The 19,784-nt window shown below is 43.4% G+C and overlaps 1 protein-coding gene across 2 annotated transcripts in view; it reads left to right on the forward strand.

Annotated features, from left to right (window-relative positions):
* Abl1 (ABL proto-oncogene 1, non-receptor tyrosine kinase) overlaps nucleotides 1–19,784 on the forward strand; it is a 129,533-nt gene that overhangs the window by 56,295 nt on the left and 53,454 nt on the right. The window contains exon 2 of one of the 2 annotated variants that reach the window (XM_057754842.1): nucleotides 10,484–10,558. The exons of the other annotated variant lie outside the window; for it this stretch is intronic. Coding sequence (XP_057610825.1) covers nucleotides 10,484–10,558 — 75 coding nt within the window. The remainder of the gene's footprint in view (nucleotides 1–10,483; nucleotides 10,559–19,784) is intronic. 2 annotated transcript variants of the gene reach the window in all.

Below are 19,784 nucleotides of genomic sequence, written 5' to 3' on the forward strand. Positions count from 1 at the left end.
AACAGAGTTGACACCGGGGAACCAGGCAGGGCATACCTCAATAAAGATGGTGGAACTTAGTCACCTGACCTGGCTCTCAGCCAAGGTGGTGGCAAAGTCACCTGACCTCAGTTAAGATGCTGGTAAGGTCGCCTAACCTCAGTCAAAATGGCAGCGGTCACATGTTGTATGGAAAAGCCACAATTTTTGAACTGCAGGGATTTTAAGTTTAATAGTAAGAGAGACCTAGAGGCGTGATCCACTCTGTGGCTGAGCCACCGTGCCACAAGCCGCAGCAGGGACCAAAAGGCTGGAATTGAAAACAGCTGCCTCGTGGCTCTGACCAATCTTGTTGGCAGCAGTAGTGGTGGCAGCGACAGTTTGAGGAAACTCCTTCCATTTGCCTGTGCACTGACAGTAGTCAGAAAGCTCCCATAAAAGTTCCCAGCTGAACACCTGCAGAGTGAGGGTAGGAGCTGAAGAAGAAGGGCATTAAGGCCTGGGGTTTTAGGGCTGCTAAAAGGCATCCATCCTAGAGGGGATGGACATGGATGGCTTGCTACCCATAGCTGAAACCGTGAAAACCCACGAAAACAGCAACACCACAAGGCCTATAATGGGATGTCTCCCCCTTTAGGCGGGGTGTAAATAGGCAGCAAACACCACAGGACCCGTGGGAGAGTATCCTCTGCCCACAAGTGGGATGCTTACAGCCTGACTGGATTCAATTGGGATGACTTGGAAGCCAGAGAGGCCAGAGGCCACTCCGAGTGGACTTTCATGGTAAGGGGAAAAAAGAAAAAGAAAAAGAGAAATAAAAACTGAGGAACACTTGGCTCCCAGAGTGTGCAGTGCTAGCACGGGAGGACTGACGCCAATCTGGTCACAATTTTAGCTAAGGGAAACAATCCAGAGATGAATGTCAGTGAAGGGCTCAGCTGTCCATGGTTGGGGGCTGTCCCCCCATTTCTAGAACACCATAAGATTGCCAGGAGCTCACCAGTCAATTCCTTGGGTTCAGAGAAACGGTTAAGCTGGCCAGAATGGGGGAAACTCACCAACTGAAGCTAGTGTTGTGCAGAGAAATCATGCTATAGAAATTGTGCTCAGGCATATAGAACATGTGGTTCTTGTGGGGAAAAAAATACCTGGTTCTGGATCCTGACTTTGGGAGAGGAGCTCGGGGTGGGAGAGCCTCCTGGATCTTACAGCACCAATGTAATGGTAAAAGTAAAATGCTGCAGGATCCCCAGTGGCAGCAGTGGCAGAAACGCTGCAGGTCCCCAAGCGGCAGCAGTGGGCAGCAGGTCCCAAGAGCAGCCAGTCCTAGGCAGGGACTGGCACAGTTCCCTGAGTGGCTGCAGCAGGCCATGAGAAGAGACAGACAGATGGGAACACCATGAGACCACGCCACAGGTCTCCGAAGGAGGCTGATCCCGGGTAGGGAGCCACGCAGCAGGCGAGAGACAGAGATATGGATAGGCACACCATACAGAGTGAGGTTGGATATTTATTTAGTGGGTTATGGAAGGGAAGGGGGAGAAGGAGAAGAACAAAGAGAGAGAAGGGAGAGACAGAAGCTGCCTCTTTGAGAGGGAGATCAAAAAGGAAGAGACTCAGGCTGCAAGCTGAAGATCAGGGGATGGGGGAGGGAGTGGGCGTGGCTTGTTTCTTAAGGACAGAACATTACACAGAATGAAAGCAAAGTAAAAAGCCCCGAGGCAAAATGTAGGTGAAGAAAAATAGGTTAAATTAAATTATAAGAACTAATGGGACAAGCAAGATAAGGCTGAGCATTCATGACTATTAATAAGTATTTGTGTCATGATTTGGGAGCTGGTTGGTGGCCCAAAAGAAAGCCTGCTACAATCGACAGTGATAGAAAATGAACATTTCTTACTGTTTAAATATGAAAAATCTAACAATAGCCAGAGGTGGGCTACCTGTCAGCATGATTTTAAGGGAGATAAAGAAATCTGAGGCCAGGTGGTGTTGGTGCATGCCTTTAATCACAGCACTTGGGAGGCAGAGACAGGTGGATCTCTGTGACTTCGATTCCAACCTGGTCTACAGAGCAAGTTCCAAGACAGGCTCCAAAGCTACAGAAAAACCCTGTCTTGAAAAACAAAACAAAACAAAAAAGAATTCCATAATATATAATGCCATGATATTAAAATTTTAAAAGCTTGATGCAAAATGAGATACTTGTCTCTGCTCCTTCAGGTCTGAAACCAGTTTACTTCATTTAAGGGTTTTGTTTTTTTGAGACAAGGTTTTTCTGTGTAGCCCTGGCTGTCCTGGAACTAATTTTGTAGACTAGGTGGCCTCGAACTCAGAGATCCACCTGTCCCTGCCTCCCGAGAGTGCTGAGATTAAAGATGTGTACTACCACTACTGATTATTTAAGTCACCCCATCCCATCCCAGGGTTTCTCCTGTGCAGCTTTGGAGCCTGTCCTGTAACTCGCTCTGTAGACCAGTCTGGCCTCTAACTCACAGAGATCAGCTAACCTCTGCTTCCCAAGTGCTGAGATTAAAGGTGTGCGCCATCACCCAGGTATTTAAGGTCTTTTTTTTTTCCCCCGAGATAGGGTTTCTCTGTGTAACACCACTAGCTGTGCTGAAACTTGCTGTGTAGACCTGGCTGGCCTCAGACTCACAGAGATCTGCCTGTAAGTTCTGGGATTCTGCCTTCCCGAGTGTTGGGATTAAAGGCATGCCCCCCCACCACAGGCTTGTTAAAAACAACAATGGGAGATAAAGGTTTATAAAGCACATGCAACTCATTAGGAGCCTTTTGTGTAACATTTAAATTGTCATTCTCTCATAGGCTCTCATCTTGTCTTAGGAGTCCTCACTGCATTTTATAACCAGTGTGATGCTGTCTTCTCCAGGCCTCTGGGCCACCTCTGTCAGGGGACCATGCCTATGCTGTGCTTTGCCATGTCTCAGAACTCATTCCGTATAACCAAGTCCACAATTAACAATGGGGGTTTGGGGGTTCATTGCCCAGAGCAGACACTACTCATTGCTCCATAGAACACAGTGCATACGCAGTCCATGCCCTTGTTCATGCTCTCTTCTCCTCTTTCTCTTCATTGCATTAATCTCTTCTGCAGGTCAGAATGAACACAGATTCATTGGTGGTGGCAAGTGAGTAACTTTTTTTTTAAAGATAGGATTTCTCTTAGTATCCCTGTCTGTCCTGAAACTGGAATTCACTCAACAGACCTTGACCTGGCCTTGAACTAAGAGATCCACCTGCCCCTGCCCCTAGTGTTGGAATTAAGGCTTGGGCCACCATGCCCTGCTTAAGTATTAACTGTTAATTCTTATCTTGAAGAACACCCTTTGAATGAACTTTGTTTCTGGAATGTGTTACTTCCTTACTGGAAACAGAAGTGTCTTTCTCTGTGGCTTATCTCAGGTGCTGTCAGGTGTTGCACTGCCTTCCTCTCCTACATTTCAAGATGTTGGAGACAGATCGTTATGGGTGCATTTTGGAAGCATTCTGATTCTCAGAACAAGGCTAGACATTACTAGTGAAAGACCAAGAGCTGTAGTCTGTGTGGGACTTAAATAAGTTTGTTTCTTCATAAAATTTTTTTAAAAAATGCATTTACTTAGTGTGTGTGTGTGTGTGTGCGTGAAGTACACATGTGGAGGTCATGTGTAGTCCTCACCCCTCAACAAGGAAACTTTTCTTTGCAACAGACAGAGACCATTACAGAAAACCACAACCAATCAAAATTCAGAGTTGTGGAACCAAGTTCCAATGAATAAATACATCTGCAACACAATTCCCACACTTAAGGCTCAGGGAACATTCCAGAAGAGTGGACGGAAAGATTCTAAGAGCCAGAGTGTCAGGGAGTTTGTTGTGAGACTGTCCTCTAGTACTATCAGAAGCTATAGCATAAAATCTCAACAACGTGACTGCCTAAGGACTGCAGTAGACAAGCTCAAGTGAACAGGGAGGAGTGCAGAGGCAGAGACCATGAGGCCTCCACCTACACAAAGAACTACAGGCAACTAAGGAATGCTGGGATTGAGAGAAACAATGTTCCCCAGGGAAAACACACAAATGGTCAGTCCTGGAAACTAACATATAAGTGCCATTGAATAGATTGAGTAGGTTATATTTAGGGAGATGGATATATGTGTGTGTGTGTGTGTGTGTGTACATACATACATACATACATACACACATACATACATATATATATTCATGTAACAACAATTAATGAGAAAAGAGGCCATGATTTGAAAATGAGCAAGAGGGGTGTTTGGGAGGGTTTGGGGGGAGGAAAGGAAAGGGAAGGGAAATGTAATTATATTATAATCTTAATAAGAAAAGACATTTTAAGCCAGGCGGTGGTGGCGCACACCTTTAATCCCAGCACTCAGGAGGCAGAGGCAGGCAGATCTCTCTGAGTTAGAGACCAGCTTGATCTACAAGAGCTAGTTCCAGGACAGGCTCCAAAAGCTACAGAGAAACCCTGTCTCAAAAACCCAAAAAGAAGAAAAAAAAAAAAGAAAGAAAAGACATTTTAAAAAAGAATGGGATCTGAGATTGTAGGTTGATTGAAGGCTTACCTAGCATGCTCAATGCTGTGAATTTCATCTCTACTAGATAAAGAAATGGAAGAAGAGGGGGAGAGAAAGAGAGATGAAAGAAGGAAAGAAGAGAACAGAAAAGGGTTAAAACACACACATAACTCATGATGAATATGAATTTAGGATAGCGGCCCTAAATGTCCTCTTTCAGCACCTTGTACAATATGTGGAGAGCTGAGGACTCATCCAGCTCATGCTTCACTGAAGCTGATACTCAGCTCCGTGTTTGGACTCCCAGGGCCCTTCACCCTAGGCTTATGCAGTGCTGTGGTGAGTTTCGGGCAGTGGCACCAGCAGCTCTGTGCTGGTGAGGTGACATGGGGAAGGTGCATCATATTGAGTCACACTTGTTTCTGTGTCAACTTTCTTCCCTTGTGTTTTGGGGACCCTCTCTGTTGTTTTCTTTAAGCTTTTGCCATCTACTGTGACAGATTCTAAGTTTCTCTCATATGGGAATATCTGAATTTCTACTTGTTATATGATGTTTTATTCTTTTGGCATTTTGGGGGACCCACCACTCAGCTCCCAAATAAGTCACATACATGGAGGCTTATTACTACTTATGAATGCCCTGCCTTAGGTTGGGTTGTTTCTTGCCTGTTTTTCTTAACTTAAATTACCCTGCCTACCTTTTCCCTCTGGGATTTTTCCTTTTCTTACTTTTGTATATCTTACTTTCAGGCTTACTCCATGGCTGGCTGGGTGGCTGGCCCCTAGCATCCTCCTCTGCTTGTTCTCTCATTAGTCCTCTTTGTATTTTTTTCAGAAGCAATTTGTAATCCCCAGCAAGGCAAAATTTTCTTCAAGCATTCTTCTAAAGTATTTACATTTGAATCAGCTAATAAGATATCATCCATATATGATGGTAAATTATAGATTGAAGAAACTACACGAATGATTTCTAATGACTGTCCCATAAAATATTGGCACAGGGTGGGGGCTGTTCAACATCCTTTGTGGGAAAATCTTCCATTGATATCTCTTAACAGGCTGATAATTATTGTAAATAGGCACTGTGAAGGCAAATTGTCTCTCTTGTTGTAATGTTATAGTAAAAAAGCTGTCTTTTAAATCATTCACTATAATAGGCCATCCCTTGGGTAATTTTAAAAAGGCCAAGGGAATTCCAGACTATAAAGAGCCCATTGGTTGAATCACCGTATTTATGGCTCTTAGATCTGCTACCATCCTCCATTTTCCAGATTTCTTTTTAATAACAAACACAGGAGAATTCCAAAGACTGGTTGATTCTTCAATATGTTGAGCATTTAACTGCTCCTTTACTAGCTGTTCTAAGACCTGTAATTTTTCAAATGTCAAAGGCTATTGTTATACCCAAACAGGTTTGTCAGTCAACCATTATAAAGGTAGGGCAGCTAGTACCATTGAAATACCCACAGCTTTTATGCCCTGCTTATGTACAGCTTGAATGGTCTGCGACTGTCCTTGATAGTATCTTTTACTATTTCTCCCATAAGCATTCTTCATTTTATAGTTTGTTTCTGAGATTGGGGAAATTTTTTTAATCTGTGTTTTCCATTGCTGTAATAAGTCACATCCCCATAAATTCATTGTTATGTTAGCCACATATGGTTTCAATTTTCCTGTCTGTCCTTCTGGCATTATGTATTTAACTCATCTTGTACTTTGTTTTACTAGAGACAAGCTGCCAGTCCCTAAAAGCTGAACACATACTTCCCAAAGAGGCCAACCTGGCTGCCATGATTTTGGTGCAATTATTATGACTTAATGACATCTGCTCCTGTGTCGACCAAACCCTCAAATTCTATGCCTTTTATTCATATTTTTAATGTTGGCCTTTGTTCATTTATAAAACTTTCCCAAAATACTTGCTTTATGGTTTCTTCTGAAAATTTTGTTTTATTTTCTAAAACTATTCTGGTATCCAGAACCATATGTTTTTAGCAACAGGCATTTAATCATTTTGTGAAGAGTTTTCCATAATGCTGGCAGGGAATAATTGAACTACATTTGACATTGGGGCCTGCAAGAGGCCCTGCCGAGAATTTCCCAATGGCGGAGGGTTACCTTATCTGTCCCTTGTTGATCTACATTCATTAGTCCAATGCTGGCCTTTGCCATACCTTCAGAACACTCCCAAAGACTGGGCCTTCTGTTTGAGTTATTTTTATTATAAACATTATTTCTAGGAGCAATTTGCCTACACTCCCTTTTCAGATGACCTTGTCTATCATAATTAAAACACCTAACGTTTTGATTTTTCCTCATATTTTTAGAAAGCAATTCTCCTATCCAGGTATCATTTTTAGAAGTATGGGGGCCAGTATCAATTGTATGTCTGATCCATTCTTGTATGGGTGCTGAGTTTGCCCTTAATGGCCTAATCACCCTCTTACATTCTACATTAGTATTTTCAAAAGTCAAAGATCCAGTTAATATTTGTCTCACATCTGGATCAAATATCATTTTATTTACAGCTGATGCTAATCTGTACAAAATATCAGTGAAAGCTTCTTTCAAGCCTTGTATACTTTTAGTAAATGATTCAATCCTTTTTCTTGATTCTACCACCTTGACCCTTCAAGCATTCAAAGCTGCTACACAGCATAGAATCAGGGTGTTACCACCCAACATACACTGTTCTTTGCAAATCAGCACACTTATCCTCACCAAGAATTTGGTCTTGGAAAATCTCATGGCCTAGCCCTCCTTCGTTATTATTCCAGGGCCCTGGCTCTGTCCACCAAATTCTCCACTGTAATTGAGTACCAGCTTCCAACACTGCTGAAACTAAATCCTTGTGGAATAATTCTATTCTTAGTTGCCCATCAATTTAATGTCTGTCTTACAAAGGGTGAATGCATACCATATGAAACTAGGACTTCCTTAACTCCAAGTCTAACGTATTTACAGGGTTCCAATTAACTTCTGCATAGCCTTGGGAATGCTTATTATCTGGTGGTTGTTGTTGGACAGTAACCGGATATATTAAAGTTGGTGTTCTAATTACCTTAGGCCATTCCTCTCCCATTCCACAATGCAATGATGTGGCAAATTCTGCTCTAGATTTGTCTGTGTCTGAGCAATTTTGTTTTTTTCATTAGTATATCTTTCCAAGGCATTCATTCTCTTAATCCACTTGTCATATTTAACACAGAAAAACATCAAGGCTATTATTGATAAGATGTTAATTACCATACTGATAGTCTGTATTATTGGTATTATATCAGTATCAGTTAAATCATTTATCTTCCCATATTCTGCTTCTAACTTTAAGCCTTCTAAGGTAAAAGTATAGAGAGTCCTAGCACCTTGCATTATGTTTCCCACCCTTAACATAAAAATTTTCTTTTCAATAATATCTAACTCCTATGCTCCTAAAGGATTTCCCAGATCTCTTACCAATACTGTTGACTTCTCTGGGCAAGGGGCAACAGACTGCTAGAGTGGAGAAATTCAGATCAAAGATTCAGCGGAGCCAGCGGTTGAGAGCTCCAGATGACAAATGCATCAAAGCCAGCTGGCATGACCCTTCCTTCTGCGTGATTCTACCACCATTGGCATGCCAATTGTCCTCTTTTTCTTAATGGTTGCTGCCTTTTAAGCTGTGGCTAATCCTAGTCAGCAACTGCAGCTCCACTGCTACCACCAGTAGCTAGGTCACAGGAGCAGCAGCCTCAGGAAATTCTGTTCCCTCAGGCACCCACTCTTTCAAAGCTACCTAAGAGAATTTATCTAAATCTATGTCCTGCTAAAGAACTCTAGATTTAAAGTTTAAGGTAGAATCCTGCTTCACAAAGAGGCTAAATAGCAAGCAACTCCCGTACCTCACCTGGTGTCTCCCAAGATGTCTTCATGCCTTGCCTTTTCTTTCCCTTCCTTATAAACCCTTCTCCAGTTGGCTCCTCCCCACAACTTCCTGTCAGCTACTTGCTGACTCAGCCTCCAGACTATAGGTGAATTTTATTTAATCAAACACATCTTTGCATTATCAAAGAATCTTCCAGAGCATAAACAAAAGAAACACACCTTAAAATAATATTCTACAACATCTACTTTATAAAGGACACATTTACTGTATGTGCGATTTCTTGATGCTTTGTGGCCTTTGTGGTTTTGGAAGAAAAACCCTGTTACTGTTTGCTTTCCCAGTGAGCCAGATGCCATCATCTCCCTGATGTCAACAATTTCTATTTAGTTTCTAGAAGTTTGACAGGGCTGGGGATCCAGCTCAATTGATAGACTGCTTGCCTTGTGTGAGCCCTAGGTTCAGTCTGCAGAACTGCCACAAGTTCATTGTGTGTGTTGGGTTGGTGTGCTCTTCTTTGGGTTTAACTCATCTGGGGTTTCATAGTCCATACACAGACCAACAAAAGGACCACTTTCTGCTCATGATGTAAATGTGAGTTCCATGTAGCTCACATAGTGTTCTTCTTCTGGGTCTGTTTTCTGTGGACCTGTGTAGTTGCTTTGCCAACTCACATCCCATCCCCTTAATTTGTCTCAGGAACTTCCTTCTTAGTGTCTCAGCTCAGTCTCGCCGTGGATTGCACTTGGATCTACTTTTCTTCTTTTTTTAATGGTTTATTTTTATTTTTTGTGCATTAGTGTTTTGCCTGCACGTACATGCGTGTGAGGGTGTCAGATTCCCCTGGAACTGGAGTTACAAACAGTTGTGAGCTGCCCTATAGGTGCTGGGAATTGAACCCAGGTCCTTTAGAAGAGCAGCCAGTGTTGTAAGTGCTGAGCCACCTCTACAGCCCCTCACGTTCTTTTCTCCAAGCTCCTTTGTTTTACTTTTATCCTTTTGTTTTGTTATTGTTGCTCTGTGTGCTGGGGATCAAAGACAGGGTCTTGCTCATGCTGGGAAAGTGCTCTCCCACTGAGCTACAACCCCAGCCCACACCTCCATTCCTGGAGTATCTTGTCTAGGCACAGCATTCCAGAACATTGAGTTAACTAGTTTTTTGTCTCTTGCCTTCCCCTCAGGCTTTAAAAATGTTCTTTCTTTTTTAAAGATTTTCTTTGTAGGGGTGGAAGGGGGAGGTGGGCTGGAAAGAAGGCTCCAGGTTGGGAGCTCTGAGTTCAATTCCCAGCAATCACAGGGTGGCTCACAACCATCATAATGAGATCTGGTGCCCTCTTCTGGCCTGAAGGCATTCATGCAGGCAGAACACCGTATACATACTATAAATAAATCTTTTAAAAAAATTGTTTTGAGCTCTGTATTTGTGTCTGTGTCTTTATGGGTATGAACATGAGGGTACAGTGCCCACAGAAGGCAGAGGTGTTGGAGTCCCTGGATCCAGAACTACAGGCGGGACTATGAACCACATGACACGGGTGATGGGAACCAACTCAGGTCCCTCTGCAAAAGCTGCCCTCACTCTTAACTGCTGAACCATCGCTGTAGACCCGAGTTCAGCTTTCTTGGTCATCTTATTTTCTGATAAGTCAGTGTTCCCTTTCTTTGCTACATCATCCTATGGTTGCTTTTGAAATTTGCTCATCACCAAGTGATCTTGGTGGTGTATACTTGTATTTCAGCTTCCCAGAAGGCTGACACAGGAGGATTGTGGCTTTAAAGCTGGCCTGGGCAACATGAGAACTCTATCTTTAAAAAAAGGACCTTGACAGAGGCTTGGGTGTTTGATTTGTGGCTTGCTCTGTTTCTTCTTGGTGTTCATTTAGTGGTTTGCATCAAGTTTCTATATGTCATTAAGTTTAAACAATTTGGGACCCTTGTTTCTTTAGAATCGTGTTCTTTCTTTTTCTGCTTTATTGCAATTTTCACTCCCCATGTTGCCATTTGGTATCATTTAGAACTTACTCTGACTTAATTTTCTTTTCTTTCAGTCTTTTTCCTTTTGGTCATATTGGTTTTCTACCCCGACTCCTTTTTGTAGGGGGAAAGACTCACTGTGTAGGTCAAGACTGGTGTTGGATACATAATCCTTACCTCCCACATGCTGGGATTGCAGGTATGAGCCACCCTGGCTGCTTCTACTCATCTTTCTTGGCATTCCATTCCTCTGCCTCCCTCTTCCAGTCGGCTGTTATGCACATGTAGTGGAATTTTCATTTCTTATATTTAATTTTCTCAGTTCTGGACTTTCCATCGAGTTCTTTGTGTTGTCTCTGTCCCCTTGCTGGGGTTTCTGTCCTCAGTGAGGTTTCCACTCACTTACTGGGAATGTACCTTCTCGTGTGCATCAGTGTGACAGCGTGAGAACGGCTCCAGACCAGGTAGGGCTCTGTTTGGGTTGTGCTATGTCTTGGTCTCCAGGTGCCTGTGTGTCCAGGATTTCTGATTGCATCCTGGATATTCTAAAGTTCCGTTGTGGAAATTCTGAATTCTTAATCTTCTCTCAAGACGCAGTGAGGGCTGCAGCTCCTAGCATTTCCCTTCCAGGGTTACATTACTCCTCTCAAGACTCCTGTTTCCTGGCTTCCCGTTTTGATTCACTAAGCCAGGGCTGCTGAGCTTTCTCTGTGCATTCTCGCCGGCTGGGGCTGTGCTGGCAAAGCCACAGACAGAGCTGGGAGAGGCAGTAATTTGGAAACACATGATAAGTAAAATTATTATAAAGACAACTTTGTAAAAATATGGAACATTTTATGAACATAAGTCCCCTAAATGTCAGATAGTTAATAAATCACTTTTATGATAAAGAGGAAAGGAATTCATTATCTGAGGTGAGTAACACAGACAGGGGACTCAATTCTGCTTCCCTTTTTTGTATGTCATTGGTTTGCAGTTTTTCCTTTGTATGTGTGTGTATGTGTGTGTGTGTGCACTGGATGCACACATATATGTTCTAAAGAGACTGGAGCAAGATATCAGGTGTCCTTCTCTATCATCTTCTACATTTTTCCTTTGCGACAGGGTCTCTGATTTGAACTTGGAGCTAGGCTGATGGCAAGTACCTCCCAGTTCCCCATCTCTTCCACACAGTGCTGGGTTACAGGTGTGTATGGGAGTGCTAGGTCTGAACTAGGATTCTCATGCTTGTACAGTAAGTGCTGTTGCCCACTGAGCCATCTCTCCAGACCTTACTTAAAGATTTATCTATCCTTTGCAAGAGTAAAGCTATTAATATTGAGTCAACATTGTCAGTAAAGGGCTGGAGAGATGGCTCAGAGGTTAAGAGCATTGCTTACTCTTCCAAAGGTCCTGAGTTCAATTCCCAGCAACCACATGGTGGCTCACAACCATCTGTAATGGGGTCTGGTGCCTTCTTCTGGCCTGCAGGCATACATGCAGACAGAATATTGTATACATAATAAATAAATATTTAAAAAATAAATAAATAAATTAAAAAAAAAACATTGTCAGTAAATTCATCATTGCTTCTTCATTAGTTGAACACTTTCCTTAAGAATAAATAACAAACCACACTTGTTATGGACATACTCATATTTCTTTATGATCATTTTACTTATTTATTTATGATTCTGATAAAAAAAAAAAAGAGAGCTTGGCCATGATATGGCCTTTAAAAGGCCCCCCTCTAAACCATATTACATTTCACTCCCTGAAAACTTGTTTAAGTGACAGTGTATATTATTATATAATATATATATTAAGTGACATATAGAGGGAAAAATTATTGGTTTTCTCTTGTGCCTAGAAACTTTTATTAACTTTTTTTTTCCAAGATAGGATCTTAGGTAGCCTAGACTGGTCTGGAACTCAGCATTCAAAGATGACCTTGCAGCCCTGATCTTTCCATTTTCACCTCCCATTTCCTGGGATTTAGGTATGTCCCACCATAGCAGACTACTAAACTTTTATTTTAGTTGATAATTAAAATAAATGATTGCCAGGCAATGGTGGCACATGCCTTTAATCTCAGGTCTCGGGAGGCAGAGGCAGGAGGATCTCCGTGAGTTTGAGGTCAGCCTAGTCTACAAGAGCTAGTTACAGGACAGCCACCAAAGCTACAGAGAAACCCTGTCACAAAAAACTAAATAATATTTGAATTCAGTGGTATGCATGTTTGTGTGTGGAAAGAGATGTGCAGTGAGGCAGTTGGAAATGCTTGCTGCTCACACAGAGGGTCCATATTCAGTTCCTAGCACTCTCATTTGGAAGTTGTAACAACCTGTTACTGCAACTCCAGCTTCAGGGGATCCAGTGCCCTCTTCCGGCTTTCACAGGCAGCTCTACATATACGCACATCAACACACACACACACACACACACACACAATCTTGAAAACTGATAGTAGCATAGTAAGGATCTATATTAAAGATTTGGAATTACTAAGGTTGCTCAGGCCCTGCTCTTGTGGGCTGAAGGTTGTCAGCTTTGGGCCCAGTTGGAACTGCTGTCGCAGTGAGTCTTGTGGTAGGGTGAAGCACAGGGCCTACCTAGTCCAGGTAGCCAGGCAGGAAGAATTCCCAGTTCTGGCACGCGTCTCACTCTTGGGACCTTTAGCTGATTGAAGGAGTGTCAGTCCTATCAAAGAGGGTGATCTACTGCGCTGGACCCACCAGCTTAAATGTCAAGTTTCCACTAAAGCACATCCAAATAATTTCTATTTTTAAGATTTATTTGCTATGTATACAGTGTTCTGTCTGCACGTATGCTTGCATGCCAGAAGAGGGCACCAGATATCATTACAGATGGTTGTGAGCCACCATGTGGTTGCTGGGAATTGAACTCAGAACCTTTGGAAGAGCAGCCAGTGTGCTTTTAACCACTGAGCCATCTCTCCAGCCCCTGGATAATTGTTTTTTTTTTTTTAAAGTGTGTGTGTGTGTATGCACATATGCTTGTGGGTGCCCTCAAAATCAGAAGAGGGTGTCAGATACCCTAGAATTACAGGATGTTTGAGCCTGGGTGTTAGAAACAGAACCCAGGTCCACTGCAAGAGCAGCAAGTACTCCTAACCACTGTGTTCTTTCTAGCCACCCTACCATGCCCCAGTAATTCTTTAGCCAGCATCTGAACACTCTTGGGCAACTTTGTCTAGATGCCACCTAAGAGTCCTCACTCTGGTCTTGTCACTCAGAATTTACTCAACCTCAGGAGAGGACAGTTTGATATTTGGAAGGCATGGTGTTGGGAGCTACTGATTAATCACTGTGGCAGTCAGGAAGTAGAATGAGCCCCACCCCCTTGCTCACAGAAGCCCTCCTCCCCATAGATTGCATCACTGCTGGGGATCTGGTGAAGATGTGTAAGGGTTTTCTTTCTGCTCTCCATCTTGTTGCCAGTACACTTTCTTGACTATTTTAGTTTATAGTGAGACCTGTAGCCGACTGTCAGTCTCCCTCCCATCTTATTGCTAGCTGCTTTGTCTATTTAAATCTTCATATTTGCCTGTTGAGGCTCAGCTGATTCATTTCTCCTAGAAACCTCCTGGATCTTTGGTTGGGATTGCGTCTGGAGTTGTCTAATCCCCAAATATAGTCATTTTCCCATTAATTTAGAACTTCTAGTTTCTCTGTAGTATTTTTCAGTCTCCATTGTTGCCAGATTTATCTTTAAATTTATCTTTTCATGTGCTTGCACACGTGCAGCCCCCTCCCCACGTGCATGCACACACAAAAGATAAAATCAAGTAGTATATATTTGTTTCATATCCCATTAAGCTTTCTTTGGTTAATGTTCTTATCTTTGTCCCTTTTTTTTGGTGTGTGTGTTGTATATGTGTGTATGTGCTCACATCATAGTCTTCCATGACTCTCTCGCTCCACACAAGCCTCTTGGTTAACCGTCACTTCTAGACATGTCCAGTCACACCCTCTCCCCCGCCCCCATTTCACTGATCCCATTAGCCTCTGCTGTCCCTCCTCAGCTCTTCTCCCTGCACCAGCCAGTCTAATCTTCTGCCTGTGCTCCTGTTCCTGCTTCCTCTCTCCCAAACCTTCCAGCACCTTCCTATATCCTTTGGACAAAAGCCATGCCAGGCCTGGTGCCATCTTCCCACTCCCTGCTGCCCCCAGTGAATCTACTGTCTCCCTGCTGACTCTTGTCCAACTATATTGGCCTCTGCTTTTTCTTCAACCTCTCTGTTTTCTTCCCTGCCAAGAGCCTTTGCACATGATCTCCTTGCCAGGACAGCACTGCATCAGTTGTCATCTTCAGTGATGGTTTTTATGGTCACCTTGTCTAAACCTGTAGCCCAAGTCCAACACCCTTTCCTTCTGTGTTTCAGTTCCACAACTTAAACAGCTGAACTTTCCTAGGTCATTGTGTCTTTTCCCAACCTGAATGTTAGCTCTGGGACCATGCCTTTTACCCATTTTGGCCCTAATGTTTTGACCCTTTAATACAGTTCCTCATGTTGTGAGCCCAACCATAAAGTTACTTTGTTGCTACTTCATAACTGTAATTTTGCTACTGTTATGAATTGTAATGTCGATATCTGATATGCAGGATGCCTGACATGCGGCCCTTGTTAAAGGGTCTTTCTACCCCCAGTTGGGTCATGATCCACAGGTTGAAAACCACTGTCCTAGAGCCTAGGGAACACCAGTTCTTGGTAGGGTCTCAAAACAAAATTATTTTTTTTTTGCACAATGTTCAGTGTTCATTTCCTTATGACTTAAAAATGTTTGTTGTGTGTGTGTGTATGTACATGAGTGCATGTGTGTGTCCCACAGCACATGTGTTGTGATCTGAGGCCCCCTATGAGAGTCGGTTATCTCCTCTCACCATGTAGATCCTGGAGATCAAACTCAGGCCATTGCACTCGCTGGCAAGAGCCTTTATCTGTGAGACATCTTTCTGGCCTCCTAATGGCATTTTAATTACTTTCTTTCTAATACACTTCCTTCTGTGGTGATGTGTTCTCAGGCGTCTTTCCTGTGATCAGCTTGAGCACTGTCTCTTGCTTCCACTATCTTGGTAGCCTCATTTGTATGTTTGATGCCTGGGAGTTTTAACAGCCATCAAGACACAGGTGGCACCCTGTTTTTGAGAAGGAATATAGAAGCCACATTGGAAAAGGGAGTCAGAAGTCAGGATCTTGACAATCAGTGTCAAAGAAGAAATGAGTGAAATCTGAGGGTCTGGCAGTTGTTCACTTGTGACAAATACCCACATACTTCTGGGGGTCTTCGTGCACCCCACTGGAAAGCTAACCAGAGTCTAACTTGATGATGGCACCTTTGATATTTAAGCAGTGCTGGGGCAGGGTAAATTTGTAAAGTAAATCTCCAGAAGTAGAGTTGATGGGTCAGAGGGCAAACGTGTTTGTAATTTTGGCTCTTATCGAATATTGCCAGATTCCCCATGAGACTCTTGAGAAAAGGAAATGAGAAAGGCAAACACTGTACCATATGGTGCTGCCAGCATGATATTGTACAATGGGACAAAGGATGGTTTCGTCCCCTAAACAGTGGAAGTAGTGTCTTCCATCCTCAGCAGACCCATACAGCCCCGACTCCTGCCCCTCACCTGCAACTTGATGGCACTGCTTTTCCGGAGGGCTTCTGGCCTGTGCACCTGTCAGTGGTGAGCTGTGTGTGTGTGCTTGAGTGTCTGTCAAGTGTTGTTGGGGTGTAGATATAACCTAGGGAAGGGGAGCCCAGCCTCAGGAATCTGTAAGACTTACTCTTTCTAATTAAGAAAATGTCAGGAGTCACCTTCCAAAGATCCCTGACAAGTAGAGATAGGAAAGCTTTACTCAGACCTGAGGCAGATCATAGATCAAGTACAGGACAGGTGGTTATACCCTGTAAGTCAAGTTGGGTAAGTGAGCCCTGAGCAGGGAGCTGACTCCACAGAAAAAAACTCAACCAGGCCCTGCTTCTCTGCACTTCTTTCCTGCCTGCCTGGGAAGAGAAGAAGCTGAACAGTAAAGGAAATTGTTACTCACATACCACGGTGCTTGTGTGGAGGTCAGAAGGCAACTTTTGGGTGTCAATTCCCTTCTTCTACCTTTAAATGAATTCGGGGGAATGAACTCAAGTCCAGACTTGCACAAGTGTTGTTTTCCAGCGAGTGTCTCACCAGGACTGAAAATTCCTAATTGTCTGATTCTCAAAATTCCTTTGTTTATTATAAGTCTGTGATTCATGAAATACTAATTGTTAATTGATCTCCATAGCTAATTGGTTAAGGCTGCTTCTCAGAATTTTAGGAACATTGTGTTTATTATCTAAACATTTTCCTGCAGTAGATCTTAAGTCATGTATGTTTTTTGACCCCATCCAATTCCGCAACATTGGTTTCCACAAGAATTCAGCACTCGGAACCGTGGTGTATGTGAGCATTGCCTTCTGTCTCTGAAGGCTCAGTGTAGGAAGCTAGGGTGCCACTGAGAGCATCCCATGCTTCCTGAGTGGGAGGCATACTCTGAGTCTTGTTCGCCGCTGGTCCCCACTGTACCAGGCACTGGCTTCTCCTGTGTCTCTCCTGTGATCAGCCTGATTGAGCGCTGTCTCTTGCTCCCACTATCTTGATGGCCTCATCTGTATGTGCAGCACCCCTCCCCCAGTCCCTAGCAGAAACCCTTGTTGTATCTGTACTGGCTGTTGGAAGGTGTCAGGAGTGTGGGAAAGAGGGATAGTTCCGTGGCCTCATTAAATGAGTCTCAAAATGAGCCAAGTACCAGCCAGCAACAACACACAGAACTTGGCTTTCCTGTCTTTGCAGCAGGGAGCCAGCCATCCACACTAGTGTTTCTAAGCTTTCTATATGACACTCAACTAGAAAAAGGTGTCTGTCCTAGAATACAATGCTTTCCCAATGATTTATTAGCACTTTTCCTGAGGTGTAATTTATGACATAAAGTTTATCATTTTAGTGGATAAGTTAGTAATTTCTAGTAAATGTGTAGTGTACACACTATAACCACAACTCAGTTTTCAAGCATTTTCATTTTCCCAAAGACCTTTCTGTCTTTCTGCAGTCTGCCCTGTGCCAAGCCCTAGCTCTAGGCACCACAGATGTGATGTCTTTCTTTTTATGGATATGTCTTTCCTATACATTGTATATAACAGAGTTCCATGCAATATGTCTTCTCTTGTGATTGATTACCTTTTCTCTTTTACCGGGCATGTGTGTGTGTGTTTGGATTCATGTGTGCATATGAATGCAGAGGCCAGAGGTCAACATTGGCTGTTTCCTCTGTCTCTGTCTACCTTATTTTTTGAGGCAGCTCCTGAACCTGGAGCTCACCGGACTAACTGGAAGGTCATCCTGTTTGCACTCCCCAGTGCATGCTGCCACACCTGGCTTTGTCTGAGGGTGCAGGGATGGAGCTCAGTTCTCCTAAAGTGCAGCACACATTTCAGTGACTGAGCCATCTCCCCAGCCGATTATCATAATTGGGAGGTGTGTTCACGTGGTAGCATATGCATTAGTACCTCATTTCTTTTCATTTTTTTATTCCATTATTGGAATATTATTCCATTATTTGAATTTTATCCCATTATTGAGATACAAGTTTTGATTATTCACTTGCCACTTGATGGACATTTAGGCTGTCTCCCACTTGGAGCCTTAGTGAATAAGGCTGATGTTTTTGTCTGGATGTACTCCTGTTTGTCTTCAGTTGATGCTTAGGAGTAGAATTGCTGGGACAATGTTTTATCTCAACTTTTGTTTTTCTGTTTTTTTTTTTTTTTTTTTGAGACATGATCTCTTTATGTAACCCTAGATATTCTGGAACTTATGTAGAACATACTGAACTTGGGGTGGGGATGTGGCTCACACCTTTAATCCCAGCACTCTGGAGGCAGAGGCAGGTTAATCTCTGTGAGTTTGAGGCCAGCCTGATCTACAGAGTGAGTTCCAGGACAGATTACAAAGCTACACAGAAAAACCCTGTCTCAAAACAAAACAAAACAAAACAAAAACCAAGCTGGCCTCCAACTCACAGAGCTCTGAACTCAGATATCTGTCTGCCTATACTCCTGGGTGCTTGACTAAAGGTATACCACCACACCTGGCTATATCTCAATTTTATTTATTTATTTATTTATTTATTTATTTATTTATTTATTTTATTTTCGAGACAGGGTTTCTCCATAGCTTTTGGTTCCTGTCCTGGAACTAGCTCTTGTAGACCAGGCTGGCCTCGAACTCACAGAGATCCGCCTGCCTCTGCCTCCCAAGTGCTGGGATTAAAGGCGTGCACCACCACCGCCCGGCTATCTCAAAATTTTTAATAGACTGCCAAACTCCTTTCCAAAGGACTATGCAGTTCCTTTTCCCTACATCTTTGTTAGCACTTGGTTTATTATTGTAGCCCTTGGGGTGGGCATGGGGTGGGAGCTCACAGTGTTTCTGTTCCTTGGACATTGATGCTAAACTTTTTGGTGGGACGGGGTCTCATGGTGTATCTCTTGACTGGTCTGAAGCTCACTATGTAGACCAGACTGCTCTTGAACCTGCTATGGTTAAAGGTGTGTCTCACCATGCCTAACCTGTGCTCATTTTGGGTGCTTATCAGCCATTTGTTTTGCTTATAGGTAACATGACTTTTTTGCCCATTTTAAACCAGTTTTAACACTGTCTGGCAGGGCAGGAAGGGTTCTCTGCATTTTGAATGCAGTTCTGCATTAGATCCATGGTAGAATACCTGGCTTTTGGTTTCTCACACTGACACCATTTTCCCTATGTTATGGAGAGATTTATCAGAAGTCTTGGCTCATGAGAATAGAGGCTCCGGGGTCCCACTGTCCGCCCACGCTGTCTGCACGCTGGAGACCCAGGAAGCCTGGGAGCCAAGGGCAGTGTGAGACTGAAGGGCTGGAAATGGGGGCATGGGGGGCAGAAGATCCTGTCGTGTTCAGGAAGCCAGGTGCAGGGAGGCAAATGCCACCTCCCGTTTTCTGCCTTTGTGAGGTCCCTTGCTGATAGGATGAGTGCAGTCCCTTACCTCAAGCAAGGCTAATCCCTTCCAAAACTGTCCTCACAGACACGCCCAGGAATCAGTTCTTTGGCTGACACAAAACCACTACTGTCACACTTAGGGAATGCGAAATCACTTGGAGATCCTGTGATATGGGTATTCTGTGCTAACTGGTAGGGAAGGTGACCGGGTGAACTTAGGGCGGCAAGCTTAGTTTCCTAGGGGCCCAGGAGCCCAGACCTGCCCTTTTCTGGCCCTAAGCACGGTGCTCTTTGGTGAGCAGTCTTTAGGATCAACTGCAGCCCTCTCTTCCCTGTTATGATGTAGCTCTGGACCGATGTATCTAGTCTGTCACTTTAAGGAGAAAGAATAGGCTGTCTCTTTCAATACTGTC

The sequence above is a fragment of the Chionomys nivalis genome, chromosome 22 (genome assembly GCF_950005125.1).
Source record: "Chionomys nivalis chromosome 22, mChiNiv1.1, whole genome shotgun sequence".
Classification (NCBI taxonomy): Eukaryota; Metazoa; Chordata; class Mammalia; order Rodentia; family Cricetidae; genus Chionomys; species Chionomys nivalis.